This window comes from Watersipora subatra, chromosome 1, assembly GCF_963576615.1.
Source record: "Watersipora subatra chromosome 1, tzWatSuba1.1, whole genome shotgun sequence".
Lineage (NCBI taxonomy): Eukaryota > Metazoa > Bryozoa > Gymnolaemata > Cheilostomatida > Watersiporidae > Watersipora > Watersipora subatra.
The window spans coordinates 56,281,568-56,299,022 of NC_088708.1; the positions used below are offsets into that span (position 1 = coordinate 56,281,568).

Below are 17,455 nucleotides of genomic sequence, written 5' to 3' on the forward strand. Positions count from 1 at the left end.
GGCGGGAAACTAAAGAACTAACAAAGAGCGCCGCGAAAAGTTATTTGTTTTTCCACCCCGTTTTCTTTTGTGACCTCTCAATTTCTTTTATTAATTCACAATGTCTGGTGCTGAAGTTTCACAAGCTAACGAGGATAACAAAGTCATTGGTGAGCAAAAACAAACTGAAACAGACGTTGAAACAAAGCCAGTGGCAGCTAATGACAACAAACAAGAGTTGCAAACTAGTTCAAATGAAGAGAGCATGAAACCTGGAGAAGCAGAAGATTCTGGGAACCAAATAGATAATCAGCAGTAAGTTATTCTTGTATAATTGCAAGATTTTAATTCGACGATAACTATGAATTGCATCAGTACATAGCATGTTATTTATTTAAGTTGTTATATCGAGCAATGCCGTTTTTACTTTCTACATAAAGTTTCGAAATCTGTCATCATAAAACAAATTTTGTTCTGCAGAGTTGCATGGCTATTTTTGTGAGGCTAATTTTTATTTGTTCATGTGTTCTTTCTAATCATCATGACTCTATGATCAAGATAATGTTTTATTAACTATTGTGTAGATCTCCAGGATTAGACATAGACGCTGAAGCACTTAAACTCCTCAACTCTGGAAAGCGTCATTTGGCATGCGATGACTTTCCTCAAGCTGTGGAAGCCCTTGCAGAAGCATGTGAACTTCTCTCTGAAAAATATGGTGATAATGCTAGTGAAGTTGGAGAGTCCTACTTTTATTACGGAAAATCTCTGCTTGAGCTTGCTCGTATGGAAAATGGTGTGCTCGGAAACGCTCTTGATGGTGGTAAGCATTAGCACCAGTAATTGATAATCCATTTAGTGATGGCAGCGGTTGAGACTTGATCAATAACTTGACATGCCGAAATCATTTTGTTAATACCGCCAGGAAGTGTTTTTTGCGAAGTAACCAGACTACTTATAGCCAGTAACTCAAAGTAACCGCTAACTCAGAGTCTTCATGTGTATTAAACCCAGATAACGCCATGTACCGTCCAATGAAGCCATTGCATCTCGTGGAGCTCATTAGGTTAGTTTAACGCCTGGGGAACGGGAGGTTGCGACATCAAATCTTATATGATACGGGTTTTTCATGCTAGATACTACCAGATATAACTGGACAGACCGAATGACAGACAGACAGACAGATGACAAATTTGGAGATTTATATGTATAGATTTATAATAGGGAAAGTTTATGGTCTGACCTTGCCCTTGGGACAAGTTTGCTTTAAATGTTTGAATTTGAGTTTAAATGTAAATTCAGTTAAAAAATTTTTATAAAAACTAGCATGACAGCATTATGTTAACAATTTTTAGTTACACCCGAAGAAGAAAATGAAGCAGACCTTTCCGAGTCGGATCAATTTGAAAAAGCTAGCAAATTACCTGGTGAGTTGTTTCTAGAAGTTGATGTTGGCATACGTTTGACAATTGTTTTACACCTGGTAGACTGAGTTTATTCTTCCTTATCACCAGAGGTAGAACGGGAGACGATAGTAAATGACGTTTATTCTGCAATGGCTGCCGAAGAGAAATCAGAAGCCAAAATTGAGAGTGAAGAAAAGGATGAGTCTGTTAAAGATGGTAACAAAGGGTTCTAATTCATAACGATCTTTGTCTTTCCTTTCAGTCAACTTGTCACCTTCAATACGTCTTTCTTTTATATTCATGTTTGTAATTGTCTATTGTACTAGCCTGTCCTTCTTTGGCTACAGTCTTATGCAAGCATCTGCAAATGTTGGTTTAAACCAGCGGTGCTCAACCTTTTTAGACATGTGATCTACTTTTATATTTGCCTGCCTTCAAAGATCGACTAGTCTAGCGAAGCCCCGAAACAAAAAATTAAAAACAAACTTGAGCCTGTAGTGGTGAGCCTATCACCTTTATTAAGTTCCACATATATGCTTATATAATGCAGTGATCCAGTAAGTAACATAATTTTAAAGGAAAAACATTCATTCTCTACCTTAGTGAGAAACCTGGCACTGGGAGGATGCAGCTAGTTTCTTATAGTCAGGGTAGTAGCAGGTTGTTGCAAGCCTCATACACGCCAGTAGGTGGTCATCTGTCATGGTGGATCTGTATTTTGATTTTATTATCTTCATGTAAGAAAATGCAGATTCACACAGGTAGGTTGATCCAAAGCAGGCTGATAAATTAAAAGCACATCTTCTTATGTTTGGATACTTCTCCTCTAACAACAATCCCCACAATTTTTTGTCGTTTCAGATTTGTCTTAACACTCATTTATGGGTTTATGTTTTTATTCAAAAAGAAAAAACGAGATCGACTGCTAGCAGAAAGCTGCATAACATTTTAACAAAAGTTATTTTGGGTGCATGAAGAACTATACACGGTTTTGTATCGAGTGCGGACCTATCGGCTTTTTCTGCGGTCCTGTGCTGGGAACTTATGAATGGCGTTCACGTGTATTTTTGTTGGTCTTGAAATACACAATCAAACACGACTATACATAAACAACGATAATAGGTAAATAATGTTATTATTAAAACTACTTTTTTAGTGCAGTAGTTTAGTAAAGTGCTGTGCAGCAATAGTAGTTGCTGCTAGTTAGTGAATAATTATTATTTTATGTTGTAATTATATGTTATCCTAAAATCATCCCGCGATCGACTGCCAAGCACTTGAAGATCGACTGGTAGATCGCGATCGACTGGTTGGGCACCCCTGGTTTAAACTGTCTTTATAATCTAGCTAACCACAAAATCAAAATATCTGTTTCGAGTGCAATACATTCTATTGCACTAATTCCTAATATATGCCTAATTCTATTTCATTGTAACTGTCCCTACTATTACAGATAATATAACACGCTATTGGTAACATTAGTAAATTACTTAGTAATTGTATTGGGTAAATTGAGTTGTTACAACCTGTATTTAATTTAGCGACATCAACCAATTTAACCATTATCAATTTAACATTAATTAATCATTAACCACAATCAATCAATCATTAAGACATTAATCAATTTAACCACATCCAAGGAGAGGCCTGATTTATATACTTTGCTAAGCATTTTGCTTCATTTTTATGTTACGAAAGCTGGTTTGAACCTTTGTAGGAATAAGCATTGCCTATTTAGGTAAATAATTACATGTTCCATGTTGTCGTGAACTACATGTATGTGTTAACATAAAACCTGCTCGTTCAGACCTTTATTGCCGGGACTAGCTGGCATGTTAAAGTGAGCTACAATTGTTGCCTCATAGTTCTATAGTTCATTGTTGTGTTTGTCTCTGGTTAAACATGAAGTGAGCTACAATTGAGAGTTGTTGCCTCATAGTTCTATAGCTCATTGTTGTGTTTGTCTCTGGTTAAACATGAACTTGCACAAAATTTTAGTATATTTTATCAGAAAGTATCGCTATTTTTCTATCATTTGCATTAATTCTCGATATGACAAATCGCTGATGTGTTTTTTATACATTTTTCTTCTGAGTGTTTTAACCACGATCAAGTTTTGTCGATTTTAGTCTTGAAACATCCAGGCAATCAGATCACCTCAAACATCACAAACAATCGCACATGATGGAAAAATACCGATACTTTCTGATAAAATCTATGAAAGACTTAGTGTCTTTCACAAACTGTTTCCAGGTTTGCTTCATCTGGTTTGTTGTAAATACAGAAGAGAAAGAAGGTGGTGACGTGTCAGCGAACTCAGAGGTGGTCGACTCTGCTGAGAATTCTGTGGAGGAAACGGCCAGCGATGGTGCTGAGATGGAAAGCGCTGATGATGCAGAGCAGGCAGCCGGCTCATCACAGGTATGTCTTATTTTAGTACTGCAGCTGATATGTTTTAAAGCAGACTGGGGCTCTGGCACATCAATTGCCATATTCTCAGTCTCCGTTATTTTCAGCTAGTGCCAAACGCGTTATCTCAGTGTTTGGTGCAGCTATTTTGGAAGATGAAATGTTGTAAGAACAAGCTGTGATCTTAGCTCACCAACGAGCACCTACATGACATTTTGTTGAGTACTTCCTCAATTAATCCTGATGTTGTTTCCATCTTGAAGAAAAATGTTTTCAATTGATTTTAGTAAATTGTTTTTTCCTGGAAATCTTTTTTCTGGTTTAGTGCTCTTTGACTCCCTGAAATGGCCCAAAAATGTTTGCCAACCTTTGGGATGAGGTCTTCAACACAAGCGGGATATCACTAGCAACAGTTGCAATTCTTAACGGTTACCAGCTCCATTCAGAGCTGCTGAAGAGCTCATTGAACACTAGCATTTTAGCAAGTACATTCTAAGTGTATTCTCCTTTCTATAAAACACAGCTTTATCATGCAATGATACATGACAGGAGGAGACAGATGCAGATGATATTCCTAATTTACAACTTGCATGGGAAGTCCTGGAGTTGGCTAAAACCATCTATCTTCGACAGAGTGAGGAGAGCTCTGACAATTCACGAAAGGTGTGCGCAATTGCTTTCATCGACAATATGATAGCTAAAACTATAGCCATAACGGCGCTACAGCACTTTTGGCATTCCCCATTCCCCATACTATTGCTTTTGAGTGAGCATGAGTTGAATAATGATAATAAAGTGTATAGTTTGTTGCTATTACATCTCCTTCAAGGTTTTCCAGCTGCTCGTAAGCAAGTTTTAAAGGGAATTTGGCTTCATCGTACTAACACTTTACCTCAAGAAGTTTTGAAATCATGCTGTTATTGTTTGGTTACATACGAGATTGAGATAAGATGGGGCAGATAAGGGAGATAAGAAGAGATATGAAGAGAGGGAGATAAGATGGGGCCTGTCGACAGAATGTCTCATTTGCATAGCATGCGTTGTTAGCCGTAGTATGGTCATGTGTAAAAAACGTAGTTGGTTCCTAATGAACACTTTATTCAATGAACAATTTATTCCCAATTCTATTTTATTGATTTCGTTATTGAAGCTGATTTTATTTGAGACTTCTCTGACAAAAGTGGGCTTCACGCACAGTTAATTTATATGGACAAAGGGTTTTCATGTGACAAATAATGTTTATTGGAATTGCTCAAAAACTACTAAATCTATTCAAATCGCAATTATCATTTTGTAGCTTAATTTACTAAAACTCGTAGACACAAATTCTTGTTGTCTTAGATTGATTTTTGTAACATTTAGTGTTTTTTTCTTGAATAAATATTTAACAAGGCAAATTGTTGGTAATCCATAATTGATAAGTAATCCATTCTTCAATAACCAAAACGAAAATCTAGCAAGGATGTCATTGGCTTCTCTTGATCTAGGCGATTCTTATTCGATGATCTGTTTGCAAAAGCGAGGGTATATTTGTTAGCATAGTAGTTGCATGCAGCCGTTCCAGCTGCCTACACTAGGCATCACCTGTCTATCTTGTCAGTAGCCTTTGTAGCCATGATTTTCTAGCTTCATCATTCTCGCGATGACAATTTCTCCTAGTCCAATGTACAGGTCTTGCAGCAGTCCTGGCTGCACCAGGATGCCTCTCTGGGTGGTGCCTCATCCTATTCAATCTGATTATAATTGCAGGTGAGATTAAGCGAAGTCTACAGAGCTTTGGGTGAAGTTAGTCTCGAGACAGGAGTGTATGAGCAAGCCACACAGGATATTGCATCTTGTCTCGAGTGGCAGTCTATGTGCATGGCAGCGGATGACAGACGTATAGCGGAGACTCACTATCAGCTGGGCAACGCCCATTCACTTTTTAGAGACTACACCAAGGCTATAGAGCATTTACGCAAATCAGTGTCGGTAAGTGTCCTCACCTACTTGCTAAGTATCCGTACTAAGCGTAACTTACATGTGGTCATCACAGTTTCTGGGCACTCCCGAGTCTGATTTTCTACCGGTTTGCTGTGGTACGCTAGTGTGCTGTGAGAGTTTGCCAAATGCGCCATGGTAAATTATCAATAAATGCTCTTCTGAACTTCATCAATATTATTATTGGTCATTATCTGCCCAACGGTTCGCTTTATCTATCAAAAGTACAGAGGGTAAACATTTGCGCAATCTGAGGTTGTGGAAGGTAGCTGATGTGCTCAGTTGGTTGGAGCATCACTCCGCTTATTTGAAGGTCAGGAGTTCATCTGTGTACACAGCAGTCTTTTTCTCCTGATTGATGCAATTATTCTGTGACTTCAGAAGGTGATCAATTAGTTGAGTTGGTTAGACAGCGTCGGTCTAATAAGCCCAATATAGTTCGAGTCCCATATTGGCCAACATTTTAGTGAACTTATTAATTACATGTGCAGAATTTTGTGATTACGCAAAAGTTGGCATATTTAAAACAACTGCTATTGTAATACAAAACTAAAAAGGTTTTGACATCCATACTGTACTTTATCAATTCTGACAATTTAGCACCGATTCAAAAGTTATCTTTTATAAGCGACGAATTTGTGAGTCTTAGACGAATCTCATATGAAGCTGATTCCAGATAAGAAGGATTACAATGGAAATTGTTTTGCTCCGCTCCCGTCGAGCGGAGCAAAACGTAAAAATAGAATAGAACATTTATGTAGAAAAAATAGGATAAAACCGTTAACATACCTTTAAACTGCAACTGAGGTTGCAAAAAGTCATACTGTAATGGCTTGATCTGGCTAATGTTGAACTTCTGTAGGAGAGGCCATGGTAACTGAATTTCGGCATCCATATAACTTATCTATTTATAGTCTAATTAACTGAAAACATGAACGAACCAGCAATGAAACTGAATTTACTTTAGAAAAAAAAAACTGACTGATACAAAAATACAAATAAAACTGACTTAGTGCACAAATAACTTGTTTAGTTGCTGTTGTTGCCTAAGTTCTTAAGTTCTGCTAAAGTTTACCGCAGAGACTGGTCTCTGGTTAAACGTTTCTATCTTATTTTTCCTACATAGATTTTTGGGCTAAATCCGTTATGATTACCAATGGAGTGACTGGCATAATATCGCAGCCAACCCGCATAGACGGAAGAGAACAACTCCCTTTCAGTGCAGCTGATGCTTCAGGTGTAGTGCGTAGTGTGACAAGCTGTTGTTTTTGCTCGCTCCGCTCGATGTGGGACAACTCCGCAAAAACAGCAGTTTGTCAAGGCCGGCTATTGATGCTTCTACAACATAAATATTCGGTTTTGGGAGTGTTTACATTATAGAGCCTTTGCGTTATACGAACAGCACAGGACATGTAAATAGCCTAATCCGTTTTAAGATCTTTCCAAACTCACCCATTTGTTCCTTCAGAAAAGGGAAAAATACTAGCCATAACTTTTTGATTTAATGGATGCACGGTAACTGAGATTATCGGTTTGTAGTAGAGATGCCCCGATTTTTAATTCGCCAGCCGATTCAGATACCAATCCGGTATACCAATTCTTATTAAAAAATAATCCGATTCAGATCTTTTGTGTTGCATAGATAATTGTTCATTTTATTATGCAAATATAAGTATAATGCAACGAAAATATAAATATTAATGTATTTGTTTGTATTAATGGAGAAAAAATAATTCACATACTGATATATCGTGCGTGTCGTAACAAAACAGTCCATGTATCTTGTAATTTGTAAATAAAGGTATTTACTGTTAGTGGTACAGCTCTCTCTGTGATAAGTACGTCTCTCTTCTTTTGCTGAACAAACTGCTGCGCCTGTACAAGTTCGGAGCAAATCAATGTTTCTTTTAATTACGGTTGGTGATTTAATTATCTCAGTAATAAGTCTCTTCTATCACTATCAATGTAGCCAGTCGTACTGAAGAGGGACTCATGTGCCACAGATGATGGAGGACAGGCTAAATACCGATAAGTCACTGGGTTCACCGTATTTTGTACGATACAAACGATACATTGTATCGTCAGGATCAAGAGTGATAGATAACTTTATGCATCAACTGTTTAAACCATAACTGTCACATACAACTTTTATCGTATTTACTAGGCAAATCAGACACGCTGATTCCGATTTTGTACTCAAAATAAAGATCGGACCACTAACTTTCATAGTATTGAGGGCTTTTTTACAGCATTTCAATATCGGTCTCGAAAACAACACGATCGGCACAACAAGCTCTGTCCATAAATTTGTGACGCAGCCTAGCTTGTTAGGAACGGAAGTTAGGGATGTTTAGTCCAATTTCGAATGATAGAGATGGGTGTCTTAAAATCTATTATCTAAATTCAGCCTTAAAAATAATCTGTCTTTTCTGGAAAGTAGATAAGCTATTTAACATTGCATATTTGAAAAAGCGTGATAACAACGCTAGCTTGTGATAAAATTGCGCTCTTTTTAGCTCATTTTTCTCGGCGTTCATCCTATTAAACATCATGTAACAAGCTACGAGCAATTTTAAATAATTTATCTACCTTTCATAAAAGACTGAGATTATTTTACAGGCTGAATTTAGATAATAATGGGCTTTTAATGGTTTTATTGAATGCGTGAAGTATATTTGTGAAAATATTTCGACGAATAAGGTTGCATGAAAGTGTAAACAGAAACCATCTCTCGTAACTACGTCACATTTGAGCCGTTTTGGAAAGCGAATCCAAACTACAGTGGTCTCGTGTGGCTGCGATTACCTGTTCATTTTTGAGCTTTTAAGAGCTTGTAATCACATTTCCACATATTTGGCACCTACAACACAACAGATTTAGACATGGTGAATCTTTTCATATCAAACAACTGTAATGTGAATTTTATTGCAAGCCAACCTTCAACAGACATATCTGCACCGATTCCGATACCAAAATCGGGGCAACTCTAGTTTGTAGCGAAAATTTTTTGCTCGGTTTATGGTCTATCATTACCCAATTTTAGTAATTAGCATTTAGTAATTTTACGTTAATTTATGGTAGCGCACTCTTTTAATGTCAATTTAAATGGATTTTTTTATTGAAGAAGAAAAAGAAAGATATTGTATACGTCTAAATAAAGTAAAACAAAAATCTTTCTCTACCATAATAAGGGCGGTGTTCATCTGTCGCCAAGGTTCGCGGTAAGGATAAAAGGTAGTAAGACATTCGAAACTCATACCATTCAGCTTGGTAGACCGACACTCTAACGTCTGCACCATATAATCGCCTTCAAGTTCTTCTGAATACTTGTGCAGCCACATGTTCTCTGCGCTTTATCGACAAACTTGACAATCTCTCACATTACACTAGATGGTCAGGGTACTCGTATGTACATGTATTGTAGAGATAATCTTATACGACATTCTCATAAGTTCAGCGAGAGAGAAAATGATACTCTTGAGGCTAACTAATGGTACTCTCGCTTTTCAAATCAAGTTTGAGAATTTGCACCGGTTTGATGTTTTACGTTATATTGAATTTCTTACATGATACGAAGCAAAAATTTTACATAAAATTATGTGGAATGGAATTATGGGATTTATGTTATAAGCGCCTACTGTAATTTTATTCTTTTGGGTTACCAGATGTTACCTGTTCCTTTGGTTGTGGACAACAGTATATTATAACAGGAAGAGCTATAGTGTGCACCACTGAGCCTTTTTGTATAGCCTGAGTCTGATCGTGTACCTGTTTTTGGTATGCTTTCTGGAATGCCTGTTTATGAGCATTCAGAAAAAAAATTTTCTTATTGCACCAAATGTTTCTTACGGCACACGTGATTGGATGGTTATACATAGCAAGAAATCTGTATATTCACCTATGAAATTACGCTTGTTATTTATATTGTTTCTTTTGCATTATACATAGACAAATTTGCAAATAAATAGTATTTGCATTGCATATAAACCAAAGATTTTCATGAACGTGTGCAATCCTTCACAGTAACCTTATAGAAGGCCAAGTGTGTGCTTGGCTCTAGCATTCAGATAACTTGAAAGCATTATAAAATCATATTGTGTGTAATGCCGATGTCATCAACAACAACTGCTACAATCAATGATGCAAGGCATCAGTCTTAATAATCAAGTTTTCACACAAAATGTTTTGTGTTCAACTACATTCTATTGGAAAATCTATTGGCTATTTGTGCGCATGCAATTGAACCTGCAATAGGATTGTTAACGTACCTGTAATGAAATGCACAAAAAGTTTGTGATTTTCATGTTTGAAATATTGCGATTTATTCAAAACTGTTGATCCAGGCAAGGCTTCGCTGACTGAGAATTGTTTTTATTAAATATGTGCTTGTTATTCCAGTTATCAGTTTGCAAATCTGCGTTTATTGTCCTCTTCGTTGAAATAGTGCAGAACTTCAAAATCATTTTCTTTTTAGGTTCTTGAGGCTCGTATAGCAAACATAGAGGCATCTGATGAGATAACAGAGAAAGAAAATCTGGAGAAGGAGCGGAATGAGATCCAGGCCCTTCTTCCAGACATTGTTGCAAAAGTTTGTTTCTTGACATATTTTCACTTGTTCACACTTTTCAGTTGCATGCAGTTCGTGATTGATGTTCAGGTTCAACTATTTGTACCATTTTACCAGCAATTCTTTCAGAAAAAGTTATTCTTTTGCAGTTGATAAATATCAAACACTTGTGGTCTTTCTAAATGTCGTCACAACTTGGTTTGTGAGTTGCTGTTCTTTTCTTCCCAGATTGAAGATGTGGAAGACGAATCTCGTAATGCCCTGAAGGCTGAGACAGAGGTGAAGGCCATGCTTACAAGCCAGAGTGGTATTACTACCACCACAGGATTTGGAGACAGCTCAGGAAGCACTCAAACAGCTAATGTTATCGCGACAAAGGCCAATGACATTTCAAATTTAGTGCGCAAGCGCAAAACTGACGAGAAAGACGACCAGGGTGTGAAGAAGGTGAAACAGGAAATGGCTCATGGAGACAGTGTGAACAAAGAGAACGGCACAGTTGAGTTAGCATCAACTGATGGCAAATAACTTTACACTTCAATCTAGTCAAGTCTCATGTCTTCCTTCTTGTATATAGATTTCCTCTGTTGACTATTCCTTGTACATTTAACACTGCACTTGTATCTTTCTAATTTGTTGTTAATAAAAAATCTCCCTTGTTATTCATACAGTCAGGAAAAACAACCGAAGTTGACAGTAAAAGCTCAGAATGTAACATAAACAGTAGTTAAATGATAGGTGCAAGCAAACATTCAGTTAGCAAAGCAAAATGTGAGTGCATCAGCTGGTCTTGCGCGACAGCGCCAACAACATCCATTAGTTATAGTTAGAGTGTAATAAGCTGTCTGCATTGTCATGCGAACAGGTAGTCTTGGCCCGCACCATTTTATAAAGAGTACAAATTTCTCATAGCTCTCCTCCTAGTCTCAATAACTAATTTTGAAGTCTACGATACTAAAGCGTCGAGAGCCTTCTGCATATCCATATCATTGCTAATCAAAGCTTCCTTCACCTGGTCTTCTCCAAATCCAAACTCTGACAACTGCTGATATCCTTTAGCAAACATCCCTGCCTGCCAACATAGAAGAACACTGACAACACGTGACAAGTCACTGGCTGATTGCAAGAATATGAGTGCTGTTGGTAGCTACACGTAACTAAAGGGTTAAACTACAATACAAGGAATTCTATTATAACCGCAAGAATCTTTATAGACAGACTATTTAGGGTGGATGACATGCCGATGATAATGAAACGAGTGTTTTACTAACAAACTAAACGAAAAAGACTGCATTTAATGTAGAATATTGTGTAGTTTGGTTTATTAGTTTCCAATTATTGCAAGTAGATATGATTATACAACACCATGAAATGGTGTGCCTGATCAAAGTGAGATGACATCTGATGAGCTTGAGAGGTCTGATCAGATCATAAGAGATATCTCATTTTATGGCTGAAATTGGTGAAAACCAGGCCTCGTCATACACTCAATAAAGCTATGTGCATATAGTATATGTAAAGTGACTGCACCGACTAAAAACTATGTTGTACTCACTTTGCCAAGGTCATGACCGCACATGAAAATAGCCTGTTGTGCACTCTGCCATTTAACATCATGAGTAACCAGTTGCTGCACGGCACACAGGTGTTCCGCCAACTATATAAGAAAAAGTGTACATTGCTTAAACGCAGTGTATCGCAGCTGTTCCAGAGTCATGGATGGTCTGGCGTACTTCAGATACACAGCATTGACATCGACTATCACTACGGCAATAACTCAAGTTTGGCATTTTGAAAAAAGGTTATTTTTTGAACTAATAATAGTGTCACTGACTAGATCTACTAGCGGCCAATCATTAAACGGTGATCTTTTTCAAGGGTTTGATGAGGTGATCATATTTTGCCAAATGTGATACCAGAATGAGACGCTGTAGGTTCACTTATAACAATAAATTTTTCTTCATTGACGATTCTTCCCGTCTCATCCCTAAATAGTGCAGGCTTTGAACATTAACTCCCCATGCTTGCCGGAATTCAACCTATCACATGAGATTACGCATATGGGAAAACAGCAAATATACTAGAGCACTATAAATGTCATTAAAAATGCTGCAAAGCCGATTGAAAAAGACAGAAATTTATATTCTTGTCTTAGAAAGCCTTAAAATTTAAACTTCCTACAAAAATAACTAGTTGAACATATCCGTCTTCTCCAGACCAAAGCTCCTTTTGGTCAGAAACCCATGTTTTATTCATTTCTGATGAGATATTATTTTTTATGCCTGTAATTTTTTTTCCGTGTAAGATGACAAAATGAATAAACTAACATTCCCTAATCATATCTCGATTTCACAAAAAAATAACTTACTTAGTAAGAAGCTGTGCATGAACATGGCTAGCTAGCATATCACATAACTAGTGTATTCTACAGAATAGAACAATGACTCATTACATCTGTTTCTACAATGGCTTTTTCAAAAAAAGACTAAGTTACAAACTAACTTGTTTTGTATCAGAGCCGAGATGTTGTATTGCTGCAACGATTTGAGGCTTCTCGAAGCCCATGGCAAGCAGCGACTCAACAACCTGACCATCAGCCTGCAGAAAACAACAAAAAGTGAACAAACATTTTTAAACATCGTCAATGTGGAGTGGAACTGTTGGAGTTGTCTTACTAAAACAAGAGATGACAGAGCTTGAGTGTTACAAAACTTACAAAGAATGACTTAAGTTGTTTTCAAAAGGTGTTGAACACAAAATAAGCACCACTTTTTACCCTACACTGATGAATGCAAAATGTAGACAATTTCTATCTGATAAATATCTTCTATAAATAAAAAGAACAATAACTAATTTTTTTAAATACAGTCAACTCGCGGCATGTTATTGATATGCAATATTAACAATAATAGAATACACTACATTTTAAAAACTGATGTTTTTTATAGATCAGGATTACACAATTTGAAATAAATCGTCAAGTGTTTTCTTCATAAACTCAATAAGTTTTGACTTACTGCACTACATATTTTATTTCAGTAAAGCGATGAAATCACTAAATAGTTCCAAGCAACTTCCTAAAGGTTGATGCAAGCAAGAGAAGACAATCAAAGTGGTATCTCCATCCGCAATAATTATCTTCAACTCAGCTTTGAACTACCATGCATAAAGTTCTATAACATTGACAGACCTCACATTATCAGCGGAGCTCACGCACGGCACAGCCGACTAGACAAGGTAGTGAAACGAGCAAAAGCCTAAAAAAATAAAATTTTTGTTTGCAGCGCAAAGCTGGATTTCAAAGATGCAATTATAATCCATGATTTGTTACTTTTTGATGATCTAATAAAACTATTACACTCAGTTATATAGTATGTACTTCCTACTATCCTAGTGACAGTTGACAACCTATGAGATTCATACAAGAAAACACGCAGCCTATTATTTCAAAGTTCTTCATTAGAATAAAGGCCCAGAGAAGCTAAAACATTATTGGTTTTTTAATAAAAATGTTTTACTTACTGAAGAATGAGCAGCCTTTTGGGTGTTGGGTTGTTTTTTGCCTTTGTTAGGTGATACATGGCCAGAAGAATTCTTCTGTTTCACCTGCTTAGCAGGTGGAACCTTCTTCAGATCATTAGACTGCTTCATGGGATCTTTTGACTGATTGATTAAACTAGAAGGGTTTGAGGAGGGTGGATATGAGCTGGGAGGTTCCGCAATTATAGGAGTAGCGGGAGGAGAGCGCAACTCAAGAGAGGGCCATTCAATATCTTTTACCTCCTTCTCCTCCCTGCCATTAGACTTTGTATTTTCAGTGGCAGGGGCAGCTGCTGTATAAGAGAATCCCTTGGGGGCACCTGGCGGACGATTTACTGCCCCACCTAAATCCTTGCTCAATGCATTGGCCAATGACTGAACCTTTGTCTCAGCTGAACCTCTCATTGGTTTATTCTCATTTTGCTGCCCCTCTCGATTAATCATTTTGTCACTTATAGTTGGTTTTGGTTTCACCGGTGGGGGAAGAGTCGGAGCACTCTTTACAGAAGAATCAGCTGAACTTATTATAATATTCACGTCTTCCGATGCCGGTTTATACTGAACTACCGCTGCCGACGTGTCAAGGTTGTTATGAGATTTGCTCCCCGGGTTAAGACGGGGAGTCGCTATGGGTGGCTTCTTCAAGTTAAAATTATTTGCTTTAACCGGAAGCGTCGATTGACACTCAGCAAGATTGGAATAAATATTACTATCGTCAGATATGCATGACTGCGGATTCTGATAAATTGGCGAGTCACGATCCGTGCCATTTGAAGAGTCAGACTGAACCTCTCCATTAGGAGGTTGCACTTTCTCTGTCGAAGTCTCTTCCTTAGGGGAATGAGCCTGTGAATTAGCCAATACAGACTCCAATTCTTGCATGTCATTAATAGTTTTGAGTTCAAGGTTATCAAATGGATCCTCAGCCAAGTTTTCAAAGTCCTTAATATTGACATTAGCTATGACTGTGGAGGTTTCTGCAGAAGCTGCAACAGTGACAGGCGAAGCGCGCTCAGGAAGTAATATTGCATCTGTCACAATGGGAACTACAGCAAGGTTTTTATTTGTGTCTTTGGTATCTTCAGTAGAGGTGACATCTGAAAGTGCTACCTTCTTTAGATTGGGTTTGCTTACTACCTTAGACAGTTCTTCAGCCTTATTTTCTGCATTCTTTTGTTTTTTAAGTGCTTCTTGCAGTTCTAAATCTCTTTCTAGCTGCTTCTTCTTGGCTTCTTCTTTAATTCTCTTTTGCTCTGCTATTTCCAGTTTCTCTCTCTCCACGGCTTCTAGCCACTTCATGAATTCAGTTTCCACTTTGTATTCATACTAAAATTGGGAGATCATAAAATTGTCACACTTGCAAAACATGATTTGTGCGTTAGAAACTAAATAAGACACCCTAGATGCAGTTGATTGGCTAACACAGACATCCTAGAAGCAGTTGATTGGCTAACACAGACACCTGAGAGGCAGTTGATTGGCTAACACAAGCATATACTCGACAGATGTATTAAACTATTAGGCTAAATGCATGAAGCTGAAAATATAACACATACATGAAGATTAAGAACCTTTGACTGCCTGTGGTGAACTCGAATGTCTCTAGGTAGCAGATCCTAAAACAAAGAACAAGACGATGTATCAAAGTCACCTTCGCGACTCTACATTTAAAGTATTTGGCAAAATCGAAAACGGTTAGAGATATGTTGTCAACAGTAAAAGATATTAATGAAAATGAGCTCTGTTTACTCTATGACATTTTGAACCAAAAACAATTTACATGTACTGAGAGTATGTGTGTGTGCGTGCGCGTGTTGCCTCGAAGATCAAGTATGGTGTCTCCTTGGCTTACTGCGAGCGGGGCTGGACGTGTTTTTAAGGGCATTGTTGCACAAACAATGGCTCTATGATCTTGACTGGATATTTTTGGGCCCAGTGGTAAAAAACCTCAATGATTGGAGACAAGCCCAGTTGTCGAGAGCAACTCATGGTTTAATTTTTGTCACTGCCTGTGGTTTTTTGGGAGTTGAACCTCAACCTGTTTGCATGTCAGGCATCCTAGACCATTAGACCATTTTTGCTCTTGGCAACACAACTATAATCTAAATCGTAAACCTTACTATTATGAGCTGCTATTTCTTTGTAAAAACACCTCCCGTACTTCAGAAAAATTCAATCATTAAAATAATAATTGAAAGCTGGGTGCCTGTGTAAATTGAGATCCATCTGCCATAAAATCACATTTTATGGAAGATTTAATAGCTTTGTCAGCATATTAAAAGAAACCTATTTGGCTGTATGAGAGCTTCCAAATGATAAATAAATTAACAAAAATTAGTGGCAATCATTTCATGAATTTCATCGCATTCCGTCATAAATTTGTATTTGGCAGCATCTGTTAAAAATCACCATGTCCCAAGTGTAAAACGACTGCTAACAGCACTTATCATGGTGTACTAAATAAAATTATACACTGGTAATACATAATGTAACATCTCAATCGTAGTCTCAGAAGATATTAGGAAACAAACCTTGACTTTTTGCTGCGGGCGAAAATTCTCTGGTATCTTCATAGGCACGCCATCTAGCACCAAGTGAGAGGCTAAAAATAAAAGCATTGTAAAGTTAACTAAAAATGAATATCACCAAATATGAAGCAGCAAAAAGAAAAATATGTCAACCTGTCTTGTCTGAGCAGAAGAAATAAGTATGAGAATGATGACAAAAGCAGACATTGCACATACCATTTGTCATTGATATCCACGGGTCTGAAATACCAGCCATCCTCAAACGGTCAAATTAAATTATTTCTTTCATTTTCTGTGTCGATTTGTTCACCGTGGTATCATTTCCTCTAGAAACGTTAGTACAGTTATTAGGTAGTACTCTTTACAGTCATTACTATTCGTACGACCTGGAATAATGAACAAAAACAGGTTGATTCTGATAAAATTATTTTGTATATGCAGTAAAACTTTCAGACTGTTACGTGAACGTACTGTTATATGTTTACACTAATAACCGTGACTCACGATCAGGTGAAACAATCAAACGACAAAAAACCACGTTTAATTTTTGATTACATTAAGCATACATAAGTTTGAAAGCAATATTTGTATTATTGTTACATTCATAGTATAACATTGTATTTATGTGCTAACCTTTATACACACTGCTATCTCGATACCCTAATTAAATCAACTTTTTTCCGAGTGAAGAACTGTTCAACGATTGTGTATTTTCCAGTTCAGATAACCGGATATAGCAAACATTCTCAACTTCATTACTAAAGGCCCTGATCAATACAAATTGAAAGAAGTTGTCTACTCATTCTTAGGGTAAACAACTTCTTTGCACGTGCGGTGGTATCCTACAATGGTCGGTACCAAAATGCTCTGCAGACCCTACGTATATGCCTCATTCAAAATTTCTCCTCGATTAGGTTTTTTTCGACACGCTCTTTTTACGAAGTTATGGTTATCTGACTGAATTAGCAGTAATGAATTCTCGATAAGCTTCAAACAACAACATTTCAAATTTGTGTCCTAGAAATTATGACTCACAAGCTGCTAGC

The 17,455-nt window shown here is 37.2% G+C and overlaps 2 protein-coding genes across 4 annotated transcripts; one reads left to right on the top strand and one right to left on the bottom strand.

Moving 5' to 3' along the window:
- Positions 1-9: 9 nt before the first annotated feature.
- Positions 10-11,007, top strand: LOC137385827 (histone-binding protein N1/N2-like). Of its 2 annotated transcripts, XM_068072398.1 has the most exons (9): positions 10-294; positions 564-802; positions 1,335-1,406; positions 1,494-1,601; positions 3,670-3,806; positions 4,344-4,457; positions 5,544-5,765; positions 10,249-10,362; positions 10,570-11,007. In XM_068072398.1, the coding sequence occupies exons 1-9, from the start codon at positions 101-103 to the stop codon at positions 10,867-10,869; spliced, it is 1,500 nt and encodes a 499-aa protein (XP_067928499.1). In that variant the 5' UTR covers positions 10-100; the 3' UTR covers positions 10,870-11,007. The 2 variants fall into 2 exon arrangements, with proteins under 2 accessions (XP_067928499.1, XP_067928500.1); XM_068072399.1 differs by lacking the exon at positions 1,494-1,601.
- Positions 11,008-11,155: 148 nt separating this feature from the next.
- Positions 11,156-17,133, bottom strand: LOC137385826 (ubiquitin-associated protein 1-like). Of its 2 annotated transcripts, none has more exons than XM_068072397.1 (8): positions 17,043-17,133; positions 16,626-16,735; positions 16,413-16,483; positions 15,438-15,497; positions 13,864-15,207; positions 12,844-12,939; positions 11,897-11,998; positions 11,156-11,413 (listed from the first exon to the last, which is right to left on the bottom strand). In XM_068072397.1, exons 2-8 carry the CDS (start codon positions 16,663-16,665, stop codon positions 11,288-11,290), a joined length of 1,839 nt encoding a protein of 612 aa, XP_067928498.1. In that variant the 5' UTR covers positions 16,666-16,735; positions 17,043-17,133; the 3' UTR covers positions 11,156-11,287. The 2 variants fall into 2 exon arrangements, with proteins under 2 accessions (XP_067928498.1, XP_067928497.1); XM_068072396.1 differs by having other exon boundaries at positions 16,626-16,795; positions 17,043-17,132.
- Positions 17,134-17,455: the final 322 nt, after the last annotated feature.